This window comes from Anas acuta, chromosome 19, assembly GCF_963932015.1.
Source record: "Anas acuta chromosome 19, bAnaAcu1.1, whole genome shotgun sequence".
In the NCBI taxonomy this organism is placed as follows: Eukaryota; Metazoa; Chordata; class Aves; order Anseriformes; family Anatidae; genus Anas; species Anas acuta.
The window spans coordinates 4,918,213-4,937,387 of NC_088997.1; the positions used below are offsets into that span (position 1 = coordinate 4,918,213).

A 19,175-nucleotide genomic window follows, 5' to 3' on the forward strand; every position below is an offset into this window, starting at 1 on the left:
CCCCCCAGCAGAAGCTCCAGACCCCTCCTCCTCCTCACCACATCCTCGGGAAGGCGGCGAGCACCCGTTTGTGGGACCCCCACTCCCCCCCAGCCCCCCTTGGGGCCGCTCCCCACCCCATCCCCGCTCCCAAATCCCGCACCCAGCAGCTCGGGGGAGGCAGCACCGCCCCGAGCCGTGGGGCCGGGCTCTCCCCTCCATATTTTTTGACCCCCCCCCCCCCGGGGTTTTTCCCTTCCCTTTCCGCCGGTCGGGGCGGGGCGCGGGGCGGGGGGCGGTCGCTGCCAGTCCTCCGCCGCCTCCCCCCCAGCGCCAAGCCGCGTCCCAGCCGCCGGAGCCTGCACGGCCTGAAAAAAAATATATTTTTTTTTAAAAAAGAAGGAAAACACAGCGAGAGGAAAAAAAATATAATAAAAAAAGGCACGGCACGGCTGCTCCCTCTCTCAAAAAAAAAAAAGAAGAAGGCAGCGCCGGCAGCGAGCTGAGCCAGCCCCCTCCCCATGGAGGAGCAGCCCCCTCCCCACCACCACCACCACCACCATTACTACTACTACAGCCACCACCGCCCGCACAGCCCCTACCTGCCGCCGCCCGACGGCCGAGCCCAGCCCAAGCCGCTCCACAAGCACCAGGAGGCGCCGAAGCGGAGAACAGGTCCGGGGCTGAGGGGGAATATGGGGGGGGGGAGGTCGTGGACGGGGCTGGTGACCTTCGCGGGGTGGCGGCGGGGCTTTCCTCATCCTCCTCCTTGCTCCTCATCGTCCTCTTCTTTGCTCTTCGTCTTCATCCTCCTCATCCTCCTCCTCCTCCTCCCCCGGCCCGGCTGGAAGCTTCTCCGCCGCGCTGGGGCCGCTTCCTGTCCGCCATGTTGGAGCCGGCGCGGCTTGAGGGAGCCGCGGGGCCGCCGGCAGCGCCGGGCACGTGTGGGGCCGGCCCCGGGGCTGTGCGGGGAGGGGAAGGGAGAGGAAAAAAAAATAAAGAAAAATAAAGAAAGGGAGCGAGGAGGCGGTTGGGGATGAAGGAGGAGAAGAAGGGGGTGAAGGGGGTGAGGGGGGGGGGGAGGCCGCCCCGTGTGGAAAAGTGATGAGCGTGCAAATCAATGAGTCACGGAAAGCGCAGGGCGGCGGCCTCCCTCCCTCCTCAGCCTCCTCTCCTCAGCCTCCTTCCCTCTTCAGCCTCCTTCTCTCCTCAGCCCTCTTCCCTCCCTCCTTCCCTCCTCACCCTCCTGCCCCGGCCTCCTCCAGCCGCAGCCCCGTGAGGAGCCCGATGTTGGGGACCCCCCCCCTCGTGGGGAGGCCTCCCCCCGTTAAAGCACGACCTCACCCCCCCCCCTACACACACAGACACACCGCCCGTTCTGCTAATAAATAAATAAAAATAAAAATAAAAGCGGCCGGGGGTGCAGCGGGTCGCGAGGCAGCGCGGGGTGGGATGAGGAGTCGCGGTGCCATGTGCGTGGGGGGGGTTGTTTTGGTTTGATTTTTTTTTAGTGTTTTTTTTTCATGTTTTTTTATGTCCCCCCCTCCATACACATACTCCTTGAAATCTTCACTTCCATCAGTGGGGAGCTCGGAGGCCCTGGGGCAGCTCCCTCCTGCCCAGGAGCCCCACAGGTAGCAGGGGGGCTCCCCACACGCTGCCCCCCGACACCCCTTCCTCTTGGCTCCTCACCTCCTTCCCACGTCCTCCTCACCCCCCAAAATTTGGGTCACTGCCCCCCTTGGCTCCAGGCCGGAGCCAGCCGCCCCAAACATTGATTTGGGGCAAAACTCAGCCGAGTTGGGAAGCCTTGAAAACTGGGACTCGAAACTGCTGACGCGCTGACTTGGTGAAATGGATTTTTTTTCTTCATTTTGTTCTTTTTTGCTCCTCGTCCGCAGTGGTCTCGTGACTGCGCGTATTGTTTTGTTTCGTTAGCTGGTGGTGTCAGGAGCCCCGAGTCGCACAAGGTCAGCTGCACCACGTTCCTCCTGAGCGGGCTTCCCCCGCTCGCTGCTGGGGAATATTTAATTTTTAGCCCTCGACTCAGCTGAGAGTCCCGCCCTGCTCGTTTTCTCTGGGATGAAGTATTTATGGGCCCTGTTCCGAGCAGTGCCTTTGGAAGTTGCAGTGGAAGTTGTGGTGGTTGGAGATACTCGAGTGTAGTAAAACCCCTTTTTGATCCCTCTCGGCAAACGGGGCTGTGGAATTTCTGTAAAGATTCCCTACAAGGATTCCCGTGTTCCCGAGTCGCGCAGAGCTTGAGCAGTTACATCTGCCGCGCATCTGAGGCTCCAGGATGTGAGGATAACAATGATTTTTTTAGTATAGCTGCATAATTCAGCAGCAGCGGTGACAACAAAAACATTCTTTTCCAAGCTGGAGCCCTGCCCGCTCTCGGGCCTGGGGGACGCGTGGTGCTGTGCGCCGGCTCGAGGAAGGCGAGGTGGTTCGGTCTGGGCTTTCTGCTCCGCTTAAATCATGACCTCGAGACCTTGAGAGCCTTCAGGCCCGGAATTGAAGTCCAGAAGCAAAAAGGGGAGATGAGATAACAGCACGGTGCCCCGCTTTGGTGGGCTGGGGCCCTCACGGGTGCTTCCCTGGGATGTTCTCGGTGGGCAGGAGGCCGGTGGTGGTGCTCGGGGGACGCGGTGCTGCCCGCTTCCCTCGCCTGCTCCGAGCACGTGTAGGGAGGTGCCGGTTGGAAATGACAGAGGAAATGCTGCCACCTTGTCTTCCCTCCAGCTTCCAGCCGGACTCACACGTGGCCTTCGGAAGGCGGCTTGTGGCCTCTTCTAGAGGTGGCCCTTGGAGGAAGGCGGGAGGGAGGGTTGCTGGTGCCACAGGCCCGTGAGAGGACAGAGGCCGTGGAGCTGGCTCACAGGGTAGATGCCGAATTTCAAGGAATTTTGGAGCGAAGGCAGCAGGGCTCTCTCTCTTGAAGCATCCTGGGAATTTCCTCTGCGTGACCTGGAAATGGCAGCTGATGAAATAGCTCGCCAGGTTGCAAGGGGGTTTCAGTACAGCGTGTTTTCCTTGTGTAGCGTTCAGGTGTCTCTTTGCTTTATTTTGTTACTTGTGTTAAACACCACGCTGCTGTTGGGTGAGAGCCGGTAGCTGCTGGTGCCTTCTGCTGAACCTTTCCTTGGATTCCAACAAATAAGGATGTATTTTCATGTATCGGAGAGCAGACAAAGTTTTCCTATTTTAAAACATCTGCTCGGCGAAACTGTATGTGTTCGGGACTGATTACAGCTTTTTGCAATCAGAAGTGTAACGATTCCTGTTCTAATTCTTGTTTTTTGTTGTCTTTGGCTTTCTTCTAGGCTATGGAGAGCTAAATGGTAACGCAGGAGAACGAGAAGTGTCGCTGAAGGGCCTGTGCTCTGATGAAACCACCAACCCAGGATCCAGGGTACCCAATGGCAGCCAGCAACTCGTAGACACTAATGTGACCCCAAAGCAGACCGTTAAGGCCGGTGCTTTGGGGAAAGCCGGAATCAAAACCAAGAACTTCGTTCAGAAAAATAGCATGGACAAAAAGAATGAGAAGTCCTACGACAACAAGCTTAGAGAAAGTCAGTCCTCAGACAAGCCAGAAGGAGTGTCTGTCCCAAACGGCGTGGTGACCAATAACTCTAGCTACATCACCAATGGCTACGTAGGCAAGGGGGCCGATAACGATGGTAGCGGCTCTGAGAGTGGATATACTACACCTAAGAAACGGAAAGGCAGGCGCAACAGTGCCAAGGGTTGTGAGAACTTGAATCTAGTACAGGACAAAATAATGCAACAGGAGGTCAGCACGCCGACCTTAAAACAGGAACTTGAGAGTTTCAAGCCTGATTATAGTGAACAAAAGGGGAACCGAATCGAAAATACTAAGCCCGTTTGGAAATACGAGGCTGGGGCTGGTGGAGCGGGCCGAGGAAAGCCTGGGCTTGGGGATGTACAGCGAAAAAACTCTGATGCCAAACCTGGGATTAGCAGCAAGAAGTTTGATGACCGGCCCAAAGGGAAGCATGCTTCATCAGCTACGTCTAAAGAGGACTCATGGACCTTATTTAAGCCACCCCCAGTTTTTCCAGTGGACAATAGCAGTGCTAAAATTGTTCCCAAAATAAGTTATGCAAGTAAAGTTAAAGAAAACCTCAACAAAGCAGCTCAAACCCCATCCACGTCATCGTCGTCGTCTTCGTCATCTGCCGGGGAAACTCAGGCCCAAACATCAAGTCGACTGTCCCAAGTCCCCATGTCTGCTATGAAATCTGTTACTTCTGCTAGCTTTTCCAACGGGCCAATTTTAGCAGGGACTGATGGAAATGTATATTCCCCAGGGACCCAGCCACTGCTCACAACTGCTGCTAGTACTGTAACATCAACCTCTTCTGAGTCAGTACCCCAGGACATAAGTACAGCTTCGACAGCTCTCGAACAAAAGAAATCTAGCCTTTTTATCTACCCTTCAAATATGCAAACTGTGCTTCTGGGTACAGCGCAAGTCGACTTCCCATCGCAGACAAATCAGCAGAACCTGGGAGATATCTTCCAGAACCAGTGGGGCTTGTCGTTCATAAACGAGCCCAGCGCTGGCCCCGAAACTGTTGTGGGGAAACCTGCGGATAATCAGTTAATGGAAGTGACATTTCAAGGGGAATATCCTGCCACTTTGGTTTCACAGTGTGCTGAAATCATTCCCTCAGGAACTGAACAACCTGTGTTTCCTAAGGCTTACGAGCTGGATAAACGGACTAGCCCTCCAATTCTTAGCGCTATTCTTAAGCCTGGGACTGCTGTCGAGGGTGGTGTCGTAGCTTTGGAGTCGCATCACGCCGGTGAGCTGCAAAAGGCAGACACCGGTAGCCAAGGTGCTTTAGTGTTTCTTTCAAAAGACTATGAAGTAGAGAATCCTCTGGCCTCTCCCACGAACAATTTGTTAGCCTCCGCCAAAGAACAGGGGTACCAGAGAGGCCTAGAAAGGAAAGATAGCTGGGGTTCTTTTGACCTGAGTGCTGCTGTTAAATATCACACTAAAGGTAATGGCTTAACGCGCTGCCTGAGGGCATTCTCTGTTCTTCTTTTTCCTTTTTATTTTCCTTTGAAGTGCAATGCAATATTATAACGCGGTGTATTTCTTACAGCAGTTCTGATTGTTTTAGAAATGGGCTCTCTGCTTGCATATGTCTAATGGCAATAACGGTTTGGGAAAATTCCTGTAAAAGTTATTTAGCTTCTGCTAGCAGCTCGTTCCTCTACTCCAATGGACAAGCGTAAGTGATGTCGCTAGGGGTAATGGCTAGCTATTAGCATGTTTTGCATTTTAATTCCTATGGAACAAGCAGGTCTTCCTGTCCTTCTTGGCACTGGAAGGCGTTCGGTGTGTAGGTTCACCTGCCCTGTTCCAGCTTTCCTGTTACCGAGAGGACTTCGTGGTCTGTGCTCGCACCTCTTCCACCAAAGTGTTGTAGCTTCTCCCCTGGGCAGATCTGGCCATGAAATTGTGGCTTTAAGGAGAGGAAAATGATTCCTGTGCATCTCTGGCTCCTCACAGTGTGATTTTTTTTTTTAATTTATTTTTTTTAATATGTATTTTTCAGCACCACCCCTACACTTTTCTCTATCCTTCTTAAATATTATGGCAACAGCAAGACAAATCTCTGCGTATCATCTCTTCTGCAAGCTGCAGATTGAATTTTCCTGTTCTCTTTGTAGGCCAAATCTTTCAGATGATTTTATTGCTTTCATGGAGTCCTTTGTAGTCTGGCTCTTTTTTTATTAAAACCTGAAATGACTGAAGCACGATACGGGTGCGCAGAGCTGGGAGTGAGCAGAGCAAAGGCTGTAGGACAGCTTGCTCTCTGCTTTACCTCTGGTCTCGCCCCCAAAAGCTCAGAGGTCTCTCCTAGGCCTGGCTCGGTGCTAGGAGGAGCTGAGATTCCCTTTTGGCACGGTGTTTTCTCTCCCTCTGGCAAACACAGGGACCTTTTCTGTTCTCCTCCACATTGCCTGTCCCTGAATCCCCCTGCTCTGAGGGTGAAGAAGGCAATCACCCATTTTGTGGGGGTGCTTGTGTGTACGTGGGTAATGTCTCAGCCCCTCTGCAGAGGGGTTAGTGTTTGGGTGGCTTTGGCAAACTTGTGTTTTGACCCACACAAAGTAATAGTAAGCCCGGTCACTTAAAAGCAATTTATTTTTCGATAGATTTTTATCTGGGCCTTATTCCTCCACCCTCTGCTCGGTCTATTCCAGCTTTAGTGCAAGCTTTCTGTACTCATTTCTTGTCTGCCCGCTGCCTGAATTTAATTTTCTCATCAGAAATGGGGTGCCACAAGCCTAGCGTGGTGTAGAAGGGAAGTCCTGGGCAAATCCTCTTAAGTTTGCAAATGTTTCTAACATTTAAATTTGTCTCCCTTTGTCAGCCTGGACTTTCTTGTACAAAAGTAACCTTGTCCAGCCTCAGCAAGGCTCCTCGGCTCTCCCTTTCTCACCGGCTGCGTGAAAGACAGACCCCAGTAAAACAATAGTACCAACAGGAAAATAAAGACCACTCCCTTCCCATGTCCTCTTAAGGAGGTGTTAACTTCAAAGTCTGGCTGAGTTCAGTCTTTCTGAACTCTGAGGTTAATTGCATTCAGCAGCAAGAGCAGACACCTCGATCGCTCCTTTTAAAGCTCTGCTTTCTGCTCCTTCCTCTCCTGGGCAGGCGTCCCCACCTGGGCTTTGCTCTGGGCAGCCAGAGCGAGCACCTTGGTGCTCGGCTGTCCTGGGGACACGGGGCTCCTGCCCTGCCACTCCTCTGTGCCTCATTATTTTGCAGGCTGTGTCTGTGCCAGCTGCAGGGGGTTATTTAGGGGCACAGCATCATTGGGGTGCCAGCAGTGCAGTGGCAGGGTGCTCCAGGCAGCCTGAGTTCCTCTTTCTCTGCAGTCTTTGGGTGCTGTTGTGGGTGTACCAAGCAGAGATCAGTCTAGGGCTTAGTACATTTTCTGCAGTGAGGCTGGACGTTATGTTTTGGTGTTTGCTGGAGGCTGTTGTGGTGAGTTTAGTGTAAGTGGTGTTGGAGGAACAGCGTTTTCCCTGCCCTGTGCACGATGGAAAACCCCAGTGCCACCGTCCTGCAGGCAGACCGTGTGCGTGCCCTCCTCTGTCACACCAGACCAGAAATTATTTGGCAAACGGAGCTGCTGGGGAGCAGTTTGTGGGGCAGCAGTGGTTAATACCCACACGGTTCCCCATTTGTCCTGGGTTATTTTCCTGGGGTCCCAGCCGGGAGCCAGCCAGTCCCTCTGCGGGGGGAAAGGAGCAGCTCTGTGCCCGGGCAGGCACTCGGGTGTCGTGGGTAGCTGGGTCCTCGTGGGTAGCTGGGTCCTCGGCTTGTTTGGTTTGGAGTTAGAGAGGCTGGTGAACTCCTCCCTCTTCAGATCAATCTGTTTGCCTTTGAGCAAAGTCTCCATTGATCTCGGGATCTGCCCTGCCTCCGGGGTTATGGCCACAGAGACACGATTGCGGGGCAAGGACGGGGACGAGCTCGGGGCACCTGCCCTGGTGCGTTCCCTGCCCTGAGCTCCACGAGCAGTAAATCCAGCGCAGGCAGCACGTGGAGAGAGAGTGAGACGGGGAGATAGCAGCAGGGGCTGGGCTTTAGGACAAGCAGCCTCAATGTGCAGCCATCCTCCTGCCTGCCTGCCAGATGTGGGTGCCAGCAGTGAGGTCCTGGCCGAGGAAGCTGAGCTCCTTTATGCACCCGGGTTGCCTTTTCCCCGCAGGTCAGGGTGCTGGGAATGTTCTGGCAGGGCTGCTGCTGCGTGCTCCTGGTCTTGGATGCTTTTCATGTTGCTTCCTGTCCGCTCCCGCTCCGTGCTGTTGCTTCCCTTTTATTTTATTTTATTATTATTTTTTTTTATAAGGGCAGAGAGGTTCCCCTGGTCATCCGACCTGCTCGGGTGTAAAACGTGATCCACGTTCTGGTGGGTTACGCTGTCTGGTTGGAGCCAGGATTGTGAGCTTTGTGGGGGAGGCTGCGAGGACCAGGAAGGAGGGGATGCTCTCACTCAGGGGCTTTGTTCCCCCCTGGATCAGAACCAAGCCTTCATCCTGGCGTGGCATTGCCAAAACCCTCGTCATTTTGAGGCTGGGTCTGGTCCTCGCGGGTGGTTTGGTCCTTGAGAAGAGGAGCCTGGGAGTATCTCAGCTTTATTTCCGCTGAAATCAACATCTTCCCCTTGCTTTACTCCTCCGGATAGCTGGATGAAACATTTCATTCTGTAATTTTTGTCAAGGCTGTGCAGAATTTCTCTGTGATCCAGGCTGAGGGTGCCCACGGCTCGGAGCAGGCTCCGTACGGCAGCTCTTGTGCATGGGAGCTCGCTGGCGTCCCGCTCACGAGCTGAGGAGAGGGTCAGTGAGGTCTTACGGTAGCAAAGACCACGGAGGTGGAGGAGAGAGGAACTTGCAGCAGTTTTCCTCTGCTGCCTTGCCCCCGCTTTGTTCCTTCGCGGCGTCTCGGCCGCGCCACGGCTCCGCTCGCATGAAGAAGCAGGAGAGCGGTGTGGAAAATAGAGCGAGGCAGCGTGGGCCAGCAAGGAGCTCGCCGGGATGGGGAACTGGGTCAGAAGGAACGGCAGAGCTGTGAATTCAGCAGATCTCGTCCTTTGCATCAGGAGAGGGGGGGGGTGAAAGCCGTGGTTTTCCCTCTGCCTCGGTGGGAAGGGGCTGGGGCTCAGTTGCCTGTGGGCTGTGGGGCAGAAGCTGATTTAATTCTTCAACTCTATGCTTTTTCCACTTGGCAGGAACCGCTGCCCAGTGGTATAACGATGAGTCTCTGCAGCATCAAATTTTTAATTTTTGCTTTATTTCCTGGACAATCCCTGAGCATAATCATCGTGTCCTGCGGAGCCATCAAACACGGATGCTCTTTCTGTGTTATTTTCTTTTCTAGCTGTTCAATTTATGGACGATTGTCACTTTGTGTTAGGTTTATAAGAGCAGAGAACATCGCACAGTGCAGAGACTTTTCTTTGCAGGGGCATTCTCTCTAGCAATGGAAACGTGTATAAAAGTGCCCGTCTTAACGAGATACCACGTAAAGACTTGTTCCCCTCCAAGGTTACGCACCGATCCTGCTGTAAAGTTTATTGCCCCACAAGGAGCCTCAGTGCAATTCACCAGACTGCCTTGGTCCGGTCCTGACATCAAAGCCCTCCCCGCAGCCCCCTGGTTTATTGGCAGTGCCCACGAGTGGCTCCTTTACCCGCAGCTCGATTGTGAAAGCCCTGGAGGAGAGCTTGGACACGGCTTTGGAGGTGACCTCGTTCGGCCCCCGGCTCGGAGCAGGGCCAGCTTTGAAGCCAGGTTGTGCAAGGGTTTGTGGCTGGCAGTTATTTATCTACCTGCAGCTCGTGCTGCTGGCAGGCAGCGTCAGGAGTGTCGGGAAGATTGGGTGTCGTGGTCGGCTTGGTGTGGGATGTGGGTCAGGCTGAGCACCCGCCAGCCGCTGCATCCACGCATTTAGGGTGTACGGGGTGCTTCACACCACCCTCTCCCCTACTGCTCCTTCTGAAGAAGTAAAGGAAGGTTGTTTGGAGTCTGGAAAGGGTTGTTTGGTTGGTTGTTTTTCATTAGATTACAGAATTTTGATACTTGAAGTTTGGTGGTGGTCCTTCAGCCTCCGCCTTGGGTTCGGTGCTCCGACGTGGAGGAGCCGGCGAGGTGCGAGAGCAGCTTTCTGCCCCCTGCCTTTGGGGAAGAAAGCTGTGAAAATTGATGCTTTTCGGCGGTTAGGAAATGATGCGTCTGACTTCACGGTGAATGGAAAACCCGATTCTGCTGGAGGGGATTTCGGTAGCTGGCTTGCTTCATTTCTGGGGCCTCGCCCCTCGGGGTGAGGGAGCTCTCGTCCCGGTGGTTCGGGTTCCTCGGTGAAAGTAAATCACTGCTGCTATTGGGAGGCAAAAATAACAGCCTTGGAACGTTGGGTCAGGGCCTTCCTTACAAAAGGCTGAATTGTGCCGAGAGGACAGGTCACATTTATCTGCATGCAATTTCCTGCCCCGGGGAGCTCGAGGTCGTAGGGAACAAAAGCCGAAGGGCCGCAAGCCAGAGGTTTGTAGCCTTTTCTCATCTTTTTTCCCTCGTGTGCTCTACCTGTTGCTTGTGTTGCAGCCACGCGAGGCGTTGTGTTGTTCAATAACCTGTTGCCATCTCCGCTCCCACCTGTGGCGGCCGTGCTCCCCTCTGGCAGAAGGGAGGCTGTAAAGATCGCTCCTGCAGCGCGTGCTCCTCCTCGCTGCTCTTTTCCATAATGATGCCTCTTAATCTTGGGCGCAGGGTACAGTTAGCGTCTTCATAAATATTCCAGCTCATAAATGCAACCTGCGAGCGGCTGGCTATAGTTATTTTGAATAGGTCTCTAAAGACCTGCTGTGACTTAATTTTTTTAGGGGCTTAATTTAAGCGGAGCAGCCTTCTGTCGCTGCTTAATGCCTGTAAACAAGGGCAGGCACGTGCTCTTCCAGTGAGGTCTGGGGGGGTCGGGTTGGTTTTTGTGCCATGGTGGCAAACTGGGGAAGGAGCCACGTGCCCCTGGAGCATCGCTCCCTGGTCTCTGCTGGTGCTGTTTGGCAGTGGCCTTGGAGCAGTCGTGGCACCGCCGCTTATGGTGTCGTATCACACTCCAGAAATCAAAGCCTGTTTGTGGTTGTCTGTAAGTACCACCTAGATGCACCTAGTAACAACGGTCTTCTCATTTTGTCTTCGCAGAAATGGAAACGATTTGGAATTTGCAGAAGCAAGGTAAGGATGCTGGGATTAACAAGCAAACCCAGTCACTCTGTCCTGCTCTGACCTCTGGGATGGGTCTTGAGAGCTGGCCGTGCTGGTGTCTGGAGATGCTCGAGATTTTTGGCGTTTGCTGTTTGCATCTCCTTGGGTTTATCTGTGCTGGGATCTCTGAAAGCCAGGCCAGCAAGCTGTACCGTGGCTGTGGGAGGCTCTGAGTGAAGCAGAGCACCTGAAAGAAAAACAGAGCCAGTCTAGATTTCATGAGTCTTGCGCATGTGCATGTCATAATTGTTCTATTTTTCTGGTGCTGGGCGTCACACCCAAGATTAAGCTTTAGATTTGGGTGCCTCCCCCCCCATTTCAGCTGTGACCACGGTGTGGGGAGAGCGTTATGCGGGGCCTTGTGCTTCCCATGGTGTTGCTGCACGTGCTGCAACGAGGGCAGCAAGTGCAGATCTGCATGGAACCAATGACCTGCCTTTAATTGCACCTCTTTTCGGGGTGGGAGGCTTTTGGTAACAGCTGAGGATCTTGCAGGTCCGTTGGGAATATCTTCAGCCACGGGTTCTGGAAGTAGCTTGCCGAAAACTTAGAATTTTGCTTTCTTTCCAGATCCCAAAAGGATAATCACCTACGATGAAGCCATGGATCACCCGGATCAATGAAGGTAGCAAGACAAGACTGCCTGTTATAACCTTTCTGCAGCACTCGTGCTGTTCGTGGGGGACAAAAGGCTTTTATGCTCCTTCTAAATCTTCAGTGCAGCAGAGGAACCATAACTAGAATCACAGGATAATATATACAAATATATAATATAGTTATTTAAAAATGGCGACTGAAAGTAATTAGACTTCTTAAGGAATCTGAAAATTTATTTCAACGAGACTACACACGTGATTATTTAATCTCCGGTACTGAATAGATTTTTTTTTTCTTTTTTTGTTTTGTTTTGTTTTTGTTTAAAGAGTGAATGCAAGTGATTAACAAACACAGACTCGATTTACAAGCCCAGTTCTAAAGTTCCTGCTGTCGTCTACATGGGCAACAGCAACCCACTGGAGAGGCATTTCCACTTGACAAGGTCTCTGTTTCTCGTTCTGTGACTGTAGTGACACACTAATCACAGGGAAATCAGGATGATTCACCATCCTTCATCTCCCCTTTCCCTTCCACCTCCCCCCCCTTTTTTTTTTTCCTGTTTTGTTTTCCATTGAATGCTGGAGAAACACCTTGAAGTTTGCAGAGTTTCTTTTTTTTTTTTTTTTTTTCCAGAGAATTATAACATATTTTTGCCAGGAGTAAAGCAGCCAGTCCTATTTTGGGAAAATTGTCTTAAAGCATCGTTCTTCTGGGGGAAAGATGGTAATACTGCAGTTCTAGGATGCATGGTGAAGTCACACAGTTGACCTGGCTCCGGTTACACGTTGGACTATTGCAACTGAAGAGTTGTTTTGTTTTAAAAGACAACATGGAAAACTAAATAATTGGTTTAGGCATTTAATATGGTTTAAAAAAAAATACAAAACAGACAAAAAAAATCAACAAACACCACTGTTCCCACAGGTTAATGCCGTTGTATTACTGGGAGCAAAAAAAAAAAAAAAAAAAATCTCTTGCTTTCAACGTAGGTGCTTCATACTTGCTCTGTCTGTCTCCTAACACTACGTGTGCTGGATTTTTTTTCCCATTTTCATTGAAAAACTGAAGTGGAATTGAGATCTGCTAACTCTCACCCTTCTTTAATTATTTTTTTTCTCTTAAAAAATTGAAGAAAAAAAAAAAAGGAGGAAAAAAAAAACACAAAAATTTTAAAAAGGAAAAAAAAAAAAGTAAAATGGGAACTTGAATCCTTTTCAGTTTGTCTGTAGGTCACTGATGGCTGGGCTCCCCGCACCTGCCCGTTGGAAACGCTCTTTTATATTTTAACGCAGTCTGTGTATTTCCGGGCTCTGCTTCTAATTATCTCTTAATAAAAATATATTTTATTACAAAAAAAATGGAGGGCTTAGGAATGAAAATAATAATTTAAAAAGAATAATGAACGAAAGGAGAGCTTTCTAGCAGTGGTAGCGAAGGCTGCTCAGCCTGCAGGCTCCAGCTGTGTAACCCGCTCTGTCCCGTTGCAGCTTGTGTGTGGCACGTCCAAACCGTCTGGGGGCTGCGTGGTTCTCGTGGGGGGGCTCCTGGTGGGAGGATCGGAGGGTCCAAGGCGAGAGCCAGCAGTGAATAACCCCAAAAGCAACCCCGAGGGGTTTCTGGCCCCTCCGAGCTCAGCTGAGCCTGGGCACCCAGCTCAGCAGAGGCGCTGAATCCTCCAGTGAGGCTGGATCCTCTGGGGCATTACAGGAAGCAGAGAAGCCCAAACCTTTCGCCTACCCCTCGTGCTTAGATTTATCCACTTCTTTTTTTTTTTTTTTTTTTTTTTGTTAACGATGAGTATGTAGCATGCCTTTTTAATTGTTTTTCTTCTTTTCATGAGATTGTTCCTGGATGAAGCGCGTAGGTTCACGGTGGGACATGGAAACTGAATTCTGTACCTTTTTGTAAGAGTGCTAGCTTTCTGCAATGCTTCGTTTTAAAAGTTTGACTCTGGATTGCCTACTCCATTTTCTGTATTAAGTGCTATATAGTATAATACCCTGGTATGGTACTATATAGCGGCGATGTATTGTATCAGTCCAAGCTCAGAAATTTGTGGTTGGCCAGTCGCTGGTAGTTCTGTTTCACCTCTAAACTGTATCACCCTTGCAGGTGTGTGTAACTTGCAGATGTACAACATGTTTACAGATGTGCCCTACATCTAGTCCTCCTACCTTCCTGGTTTTACTTCTGTTGAGTCTCCCAACTGCTTGCCAAAAGTCGGAATCGCCTCCCGCTCCGCTGCGAAAGAGCCGGGGGCGTTCCTGAGCTTTAAGGTGTTGAACAAACTGGACAACGGGGCTGGTGGGAGGGGTAAGGGAGAAGAAATCATTTTTTTATTATTATTATTTTCAAAATGGAAGAAACGTTGAAGGCTGATAGCAAAGTTTCCAGTTTGTTTTACTGGCTTTAAGGCTCTGCTGTGTATTTATTTGCCTTGTGTAGTCACTTGTCGCCTTAAGGGCTGGGTTCCATTACAAAAAAAAAAAAAAAAAAAAAAAAAAAAAGACAAAACCAAGACCTGTTTTGCTCCCCTGGGGGGTCTGAGCTGTCCTGGTACCCTGCCCCGGCTAGGAGCTCTGAAGGAAGCACGGTGCACACGATGGGGGGGTTGGTTGGTCCCCGACGTCCGTCCCCGCTGCTCTGTCTCATGGCCCCGTGCCGGCCGTACCCATGCGGAGCCCCCTCCTCTGCTGTGTCTCTGAACATCCCCTCTTCAAACACCCGTCTGTCTGTCTGTCTGCACGAGGTGCTCGGCACTACGTGGTTAGGAAATCCTTTTTCCAAGCTCTCGTGGTCGCAGCCCCAGCGCAGGTTTGGTTAGGTAGCGCCCGGAGCCAGGCAGGACCGTGGCAGAAGCTTTTCTCTGTGCTTTGTGTAACTCGCCCTGTCCGTCTGCAGTCCTCCCCAAGTCCTCACACAATTCCTTACTGAGCACTTATTAAAAATATCTTAAGATTTAATCTGTTTTCTGATTATTTTTGTGTAAACTTATAAAAAAAAGAAAAAAAAAAAAGTGAAATTGAGCTGTGACTAATTTTAGCGCGTTGAATTAATGCTAAGGTGTTCCTGGTCGGTCTCATGGTTTGTTTGTTGGACTCAGAGTTTTAGTACTGTAGCATAAACCAAAAAACAGCCCGCAGGGGGTACGCAGCCCCCTGCGTGGGGCTGGGGGCGTCCGCGGCGCGAGGAGGAGCGTGTGGCTCTGGTGCCATGGCTTTGGTTACGCTGAGCTGAGGAAGGTCAAAACCAAACCCCCTCGGATGTGTGCAGTGCTGGGAAGTGGCTCTAAGGGTGAAATCACCACCTGGTTTTGTAATGGCTACGAACTAATTCAGGTTAAGGCTTCTTTCACCTTTCTGTTCTCCTCGGAGGCGCTCCGTGTCCCTTTCTGCCCGGTTCCCTTTTTTTTTTTTTTTTTGGTTTCCTATTTATTTGAGTAGTGATTCCTGCCCGAGACAGGGGATGTGCAGGTGTGTGGGCATCCCTGCAGCGCTGCTTTCTCCTCTGGATGGAGGTTTGGTCTTTCCCCACCTCTCCTGCTTCCCCGGCAGGTCCTGTAGGGTGTCTTTGGGGTCTCATGTACCCAAGGCTTGGGCGCGTGCTTTTTTGGCAGGTTGGGGAGCGCTTGGTGTGCTCCCAGAAGCTGCTGTGTGCAGAGGAAGGCTCTCCAAGCCCCTCAGTCCCCTTTTCTGGGCCTGTTTGCCAGGTGTCCAGCTTCCAAGGTCTGCTTGCGTTTTGGTTTTGTTCTAAACCCATCTGCCAAACCCGTTTCCAAAATCTCTCCGATTTCAGAAGGCTCTCTGATAACACGGCTAGCTCCAGCGTCTGCTTTCTGGTGCTCACCTGCTTCAACCCATCCCCCTTCCTGAGCCGCCAGCCCCGCTGTTTGCCTTCCCTCGCTGCTGTGAGCTTCTTTTAAACGTGGATTTTCTTCTAAAAGAAAATTCTCACTGGGTTGCGAGCGTGCCAGCTGCTTGACGGGGGTCGGTGACGGGGAGAGCCGGCTGGCTAAATCAGAAGGGAACTCGCTTCCTGCTTGGAACAAAATTAAGAGATGGAAGTTGTCCTCTGAGCCGCGTGTGTAATTAGTGCTTTTCACCTTAAAGAGAGCATCCCCTCAGCACGACCGCATCCTTTCCAAAAGAGGCTGGCGGGTGACAGCGGGAGCACCTCGGGCCGATTTCGGGACTCCTCGTGCGCAGCCAGTGGCTTTCCCCTGCATCCAGTTTTTGCTCTTGATTCAGCATTTTCAGTGAATTGCCAAGGTGTCCGGAGCTTTCAGGAGTCTTGTCCCTAGCAGATCTTTCTGTATGTCCGTGTGTAGTGATTTGTTTTCCGTGCAGAGGCTGTTTACAAGGGAGGCGATTAAGGTCAGGAGGGGAGAGACCGAGGCTAACCCTAACTTAAAGCTGCTACAAAAAACTTCACCCGGGTGCAGAAGGCAGAGGAGGGCTGAGGCTGGGAGACTGCTGGCGTGGGGAAAGGAGCGAGGGCGATTCTGGCTTCGGCCACCACGAGGACGAGGTGTGTTCGGCCTTTCCTTGTGAAAAAAACCCCAGCGCAGGCAGCCGAGAGCCGCGAGCCTGGACTGGGCGCACGGGAGCAGATCTGGGTCTCCTCTGCCGGCTGCGCCGCCGTCCAGAGCTCACAGAGCTTTAGAAATTTGCACAATAGGTGTGACGCCGCAGGGTGAGGCTGGCTTCCTTGTATCCTGCTGGAGGTCCTCGCGAGTGGCAGCGCTCAGCAGCGTGGTGCCGGGAGATGCGGGAGCTCCAGGAGCAAGGCGTTGTTACCCGTGCCGTCACCAGGGGATGCTGACCTGTATTTATCATGACTGTTAATCAGAAAGCTTCATCGCGACGTGTCCAGAGCCCTAAAGCCATTTTGTAAGATAGCAGTATCCCTTTTCTACAGCCTTATTAATGAGTAGAGTATCTTTAAAAGAAAAAAAAAAAAAAAAAAACGGAAAAAAAAAAAAAAACAAAACTAGTTCATTTCTTTCTGTGGTATGAAACTCGTGTACTGCGAACATATGAACGTTTAGCAGAAATACAACTTACAGTTTTCTTAAGAAAAACAAACTAAAAAAAAAAAAAAGACAAAAAAACCTGTCTGCTTTCCATACAGTCTTTCCTCAGGTGCTAAATAAGGGTTCCAAAAATGGATACTGCTTTAGGAGTTTCTGCTTTATTCTTAAAATACATATTTTTTTGCTTAGGTGTTGTAAAGATATTTTAACAAGAATGTTTTTTTTAATGTAAATAAGATTATGCGTCTTTAATTTTGTTGGTTTATCTCCTTTTTGTCTATATTAAATAGTCTAATTTTCATTTTATCCTTTTGAGAAGGACCCTCTCGTGACCTTCCTCGAAGACATTTCATTGAGTGTTGCTGCATTTGAGAATGAATCTACAACTGTTCATGTCTTGGATTAATGCTGCTGCTGCTATAAGTAACCCTGAAAATCAAGAATGTGTGATGCACTTTTTTTACATGACCATGTAGTTCCTCTGAGGATAGCTGAACCCTCCTGTAACACAGCCACTAACTGCGGGGAGCTGGGAGCTGGGGTGTCGGAGAGGGCTGTACCCGATCCTGGTGCTGAATTTCTATGCAAACGCAAGCAAAAGGAGAACTCTTAACTTGAAAGAACACTGTGCTTTTTTCTTTTTTTTTTTTTCTCCTCTCCTTCCTTTTCTCAAGCTGCTATTGGAAGGGCAGTGCAAATCCCCGAGGTTTCCACCTTCTCCTTCCTCGATGGCTGGCGGTGCGGGAAAGATGCCGGAGTATTTGTGAGGTCAAAAATCTCAATGAGCTATTGTCTCGTCTCCGCTTTCAATATTTTGTTTTCTGTCTGAACAGATCTTTGGAAGGAAATTGCTCATCTCTGGAAAAAAAAAAAAAAATCTTTTTAATGCTTTATCTCAATGTGAAGTTAACCAGCAGTATTAAAAATCGCACGGCCTCCTTCCTGCCTGGCTGCCTCCCCGAGGCTGGCGCCGTGTCCGATGTCCTCCCTGGAGGAAGCCCTGCAGCAGGGTGGCCTGAAGGCGTGTGGCATGGGAGGAAGGGCCCTGGGGCGCTGCCACGGGGTGTGGATGGCTCCAGGACCTCTCCTTCCCCATAGGGGACACCCAGGCCACCGGGGCTGGCAGGGGGGTTTGCACACCACGGAGAAAGACAGAGGGAATTGACTATTTTTTAAAAAAAATCTTAGTAAAGTGAGGGAAGGGCTAAAGTGGTGTAGGAAAAAAGCTTTGGGATTACAACTGCCTGGAAAATAGCGTATAAATGGGGTAGAGCAGAATTCCCCACCTGCTTAATTAGTTTACCCAGCATCATCTTTTGGCCAGCGTTTGCTCTTTTACACACGTGTGTGTGTGTCCCTATCCTGAACGTGCCTTGCGTGTGTGCTCGCTCTGAACAGACCTGGCAGTGGCTCGCGAGCTGTCCGAGAGCTGGGCTGCTCACTCGCAAGTCCCATAACCACAGCGACCATCTCCCATACCCCATAACCCTGCCCCATCTCCAGCCGGCCCATGGGGTCTGCGGTGCAAACGAGGCTTTGAAGCCAGTCCGGCTAGTGGCTGTCTTACAGTTTGGGGAAAATGTCCTTCAGGATGGCACCTTTCCTTTCCTAACATGACCTGTTTTCTGCGACTTTTCGAGGGGAGTGGGGGTGAGAGAAAGAATCTGCTTTGCTGTTCTCCTGCAGACAGAAATAAGCGTTGCCGTGCTTGGCCTGCAGAGCAAAACCAGGTGAAGGTCCAGAGCCAGCGCCACTCTGGAACTGGGGGTTCTCTGCAGCAGCCGGGATCCCCATTGCCCAGGGGATTTATTCCCTTCCAGGCTGTGGTTCTTGTTACTGTGGGTTTTTTCATTTTTATTTTTTTTTTCGTAAAGGAAAAGTAAACATGCCTTGCTTACAGTTAACGAAGTAGAAATGCTTATGTTTGCAGTCAGTGACTCAGAATATGAAGCTGTGCAATTCTTGTTTCTTCATCTCTCTCTCTCTCCTCGCCCGTCCGTGTGATTTCTGTTAGTCTTTCCGTACTTCTGCCACTGTAAATGTGAAAGCTTGCTTGCATTATTTTTTAGAAATGCATTTTGCACACTCGGGTTTCGCTGAAGCTCCGTGAAAAGGTTAGTTTGAAGCAGATGAATAAAGCTATGCACATGTTTTGAAAGTTTAATTTGTGTCTCATTACCAGAAGTGACTTATCTGCCCTCGTTTGCATTCCTGTGCTGTCATTGCCTACATTATCTTCACCATCTCGGAGGGTATGATGTAAGGTGACAGTTCTTTGCTGACAGCTGTAGCAGAAAACTGGCGCTTCTTGATTTTTTAGTAGCCTCTCTCTCCTTTGCTTTCTCTGTCTCTCTCTCTCTCTCTCTCTGTATATCTATATAAATATATATATTATTTTTTTATTTTAAAGAGCCTACTTTAGTAATTGGAGGGAGAGGGGTGAGCTGGCTTGTTTCGGATACACTTCGTGCTGTTGGATGAACGAGTGCCCTTTTCTCTCTTGGGTGGGAGCACGGGGGCCGTAGCCGCGCCGGTTGCGCTCTCGTGCCGGGCGAAGCAGCTTGGAGGAGGGGATGGAGATCTGCCCGCCGGGCAGAGCTGGTGGCACGGGCAAACTTGAGGCTTCTAACAGCAAAATAACCGAAGAGAAACCCTACCGTTTTGTATTCCCACTGTGAGCGAGAGGGACAGGCTTCCCTGCTGTCCCGCTGCGGGTGTGTGTGCGCGGGGTGCGTGCGGTTTGTGG

At 50.9% G+C, this 19,175-nt stretch overlaps 1 protein-coding gene across 4 annotated transcripts; it reads left to right on the forward strand.

The window, feature by feature from the left end:
• The first annotated feature begins 297 nt into the window (after nt 1-297).
• On the forward strand, nt 298-16,386 carry NUFIP2 (nuclear FMR1 interacting protein 2). 4 transcript variants are annotated; one of them, XM_068655549.1, is made up of 5 exons: nt 2,058-2,280; nt 3,306-5,015; nt 10,738-10,770; nt 11,371-11,425; nt 11,724-16,386. In XM_068655549.1, the coding sequence occupies exons 1-4, from the start codon at nt 2,073-2,075 to the stop codon at nt 11,421-11,423; spliced, it is 2,004 nt and encodes a 667-aa protein (XP_068511650.1). In that variant the 5' UTR covers nt 2,058-2,072; the 3' UTR covers nt 11,424-11,425; nt 11,724-16,386. The 4 variants fall into 4 exon arrangements, with proteins under 4 accessions (XP_068511653.1, XP_068511650.1, XP_068511652.1 ...); XM_068655551.1 differs by having other exon boundaries at nt 12,031-16,386; XM_068655552.1 differs by lacking the exon at nt 2,058-2,280 and adding an exon at nt 298-654 and having other exon boundaries at nt 11,371-16,386.
• The last annotated feature ends 2,789 nt before the right edge of the window (nt 16,387-19,175 follow it).

Coding starts and splice junctions, on each gene's coding strand:
- NUFIP2 (XM_068655548.1), top strand. CDS start 2,073: ATGGGCCCTGTTCCGAGCAGTGCCTTTGGAAGTTGCAGTGGAAGTTGT. Junction 5,016..10,737: donor TGTTAAATATCACACTAAAG/GTAATGGCTTAA, acceptor TTGTCTTCGCAG/AAATGGAAACGATTTGGAAT. Junction 10,771..11,370: donor TTGGAATTTGCAGAAGCAAG/GTAAGGATGCTG, acceptor CTTTCTTTCCAG/ATCCCAAAAGGATAATCACC.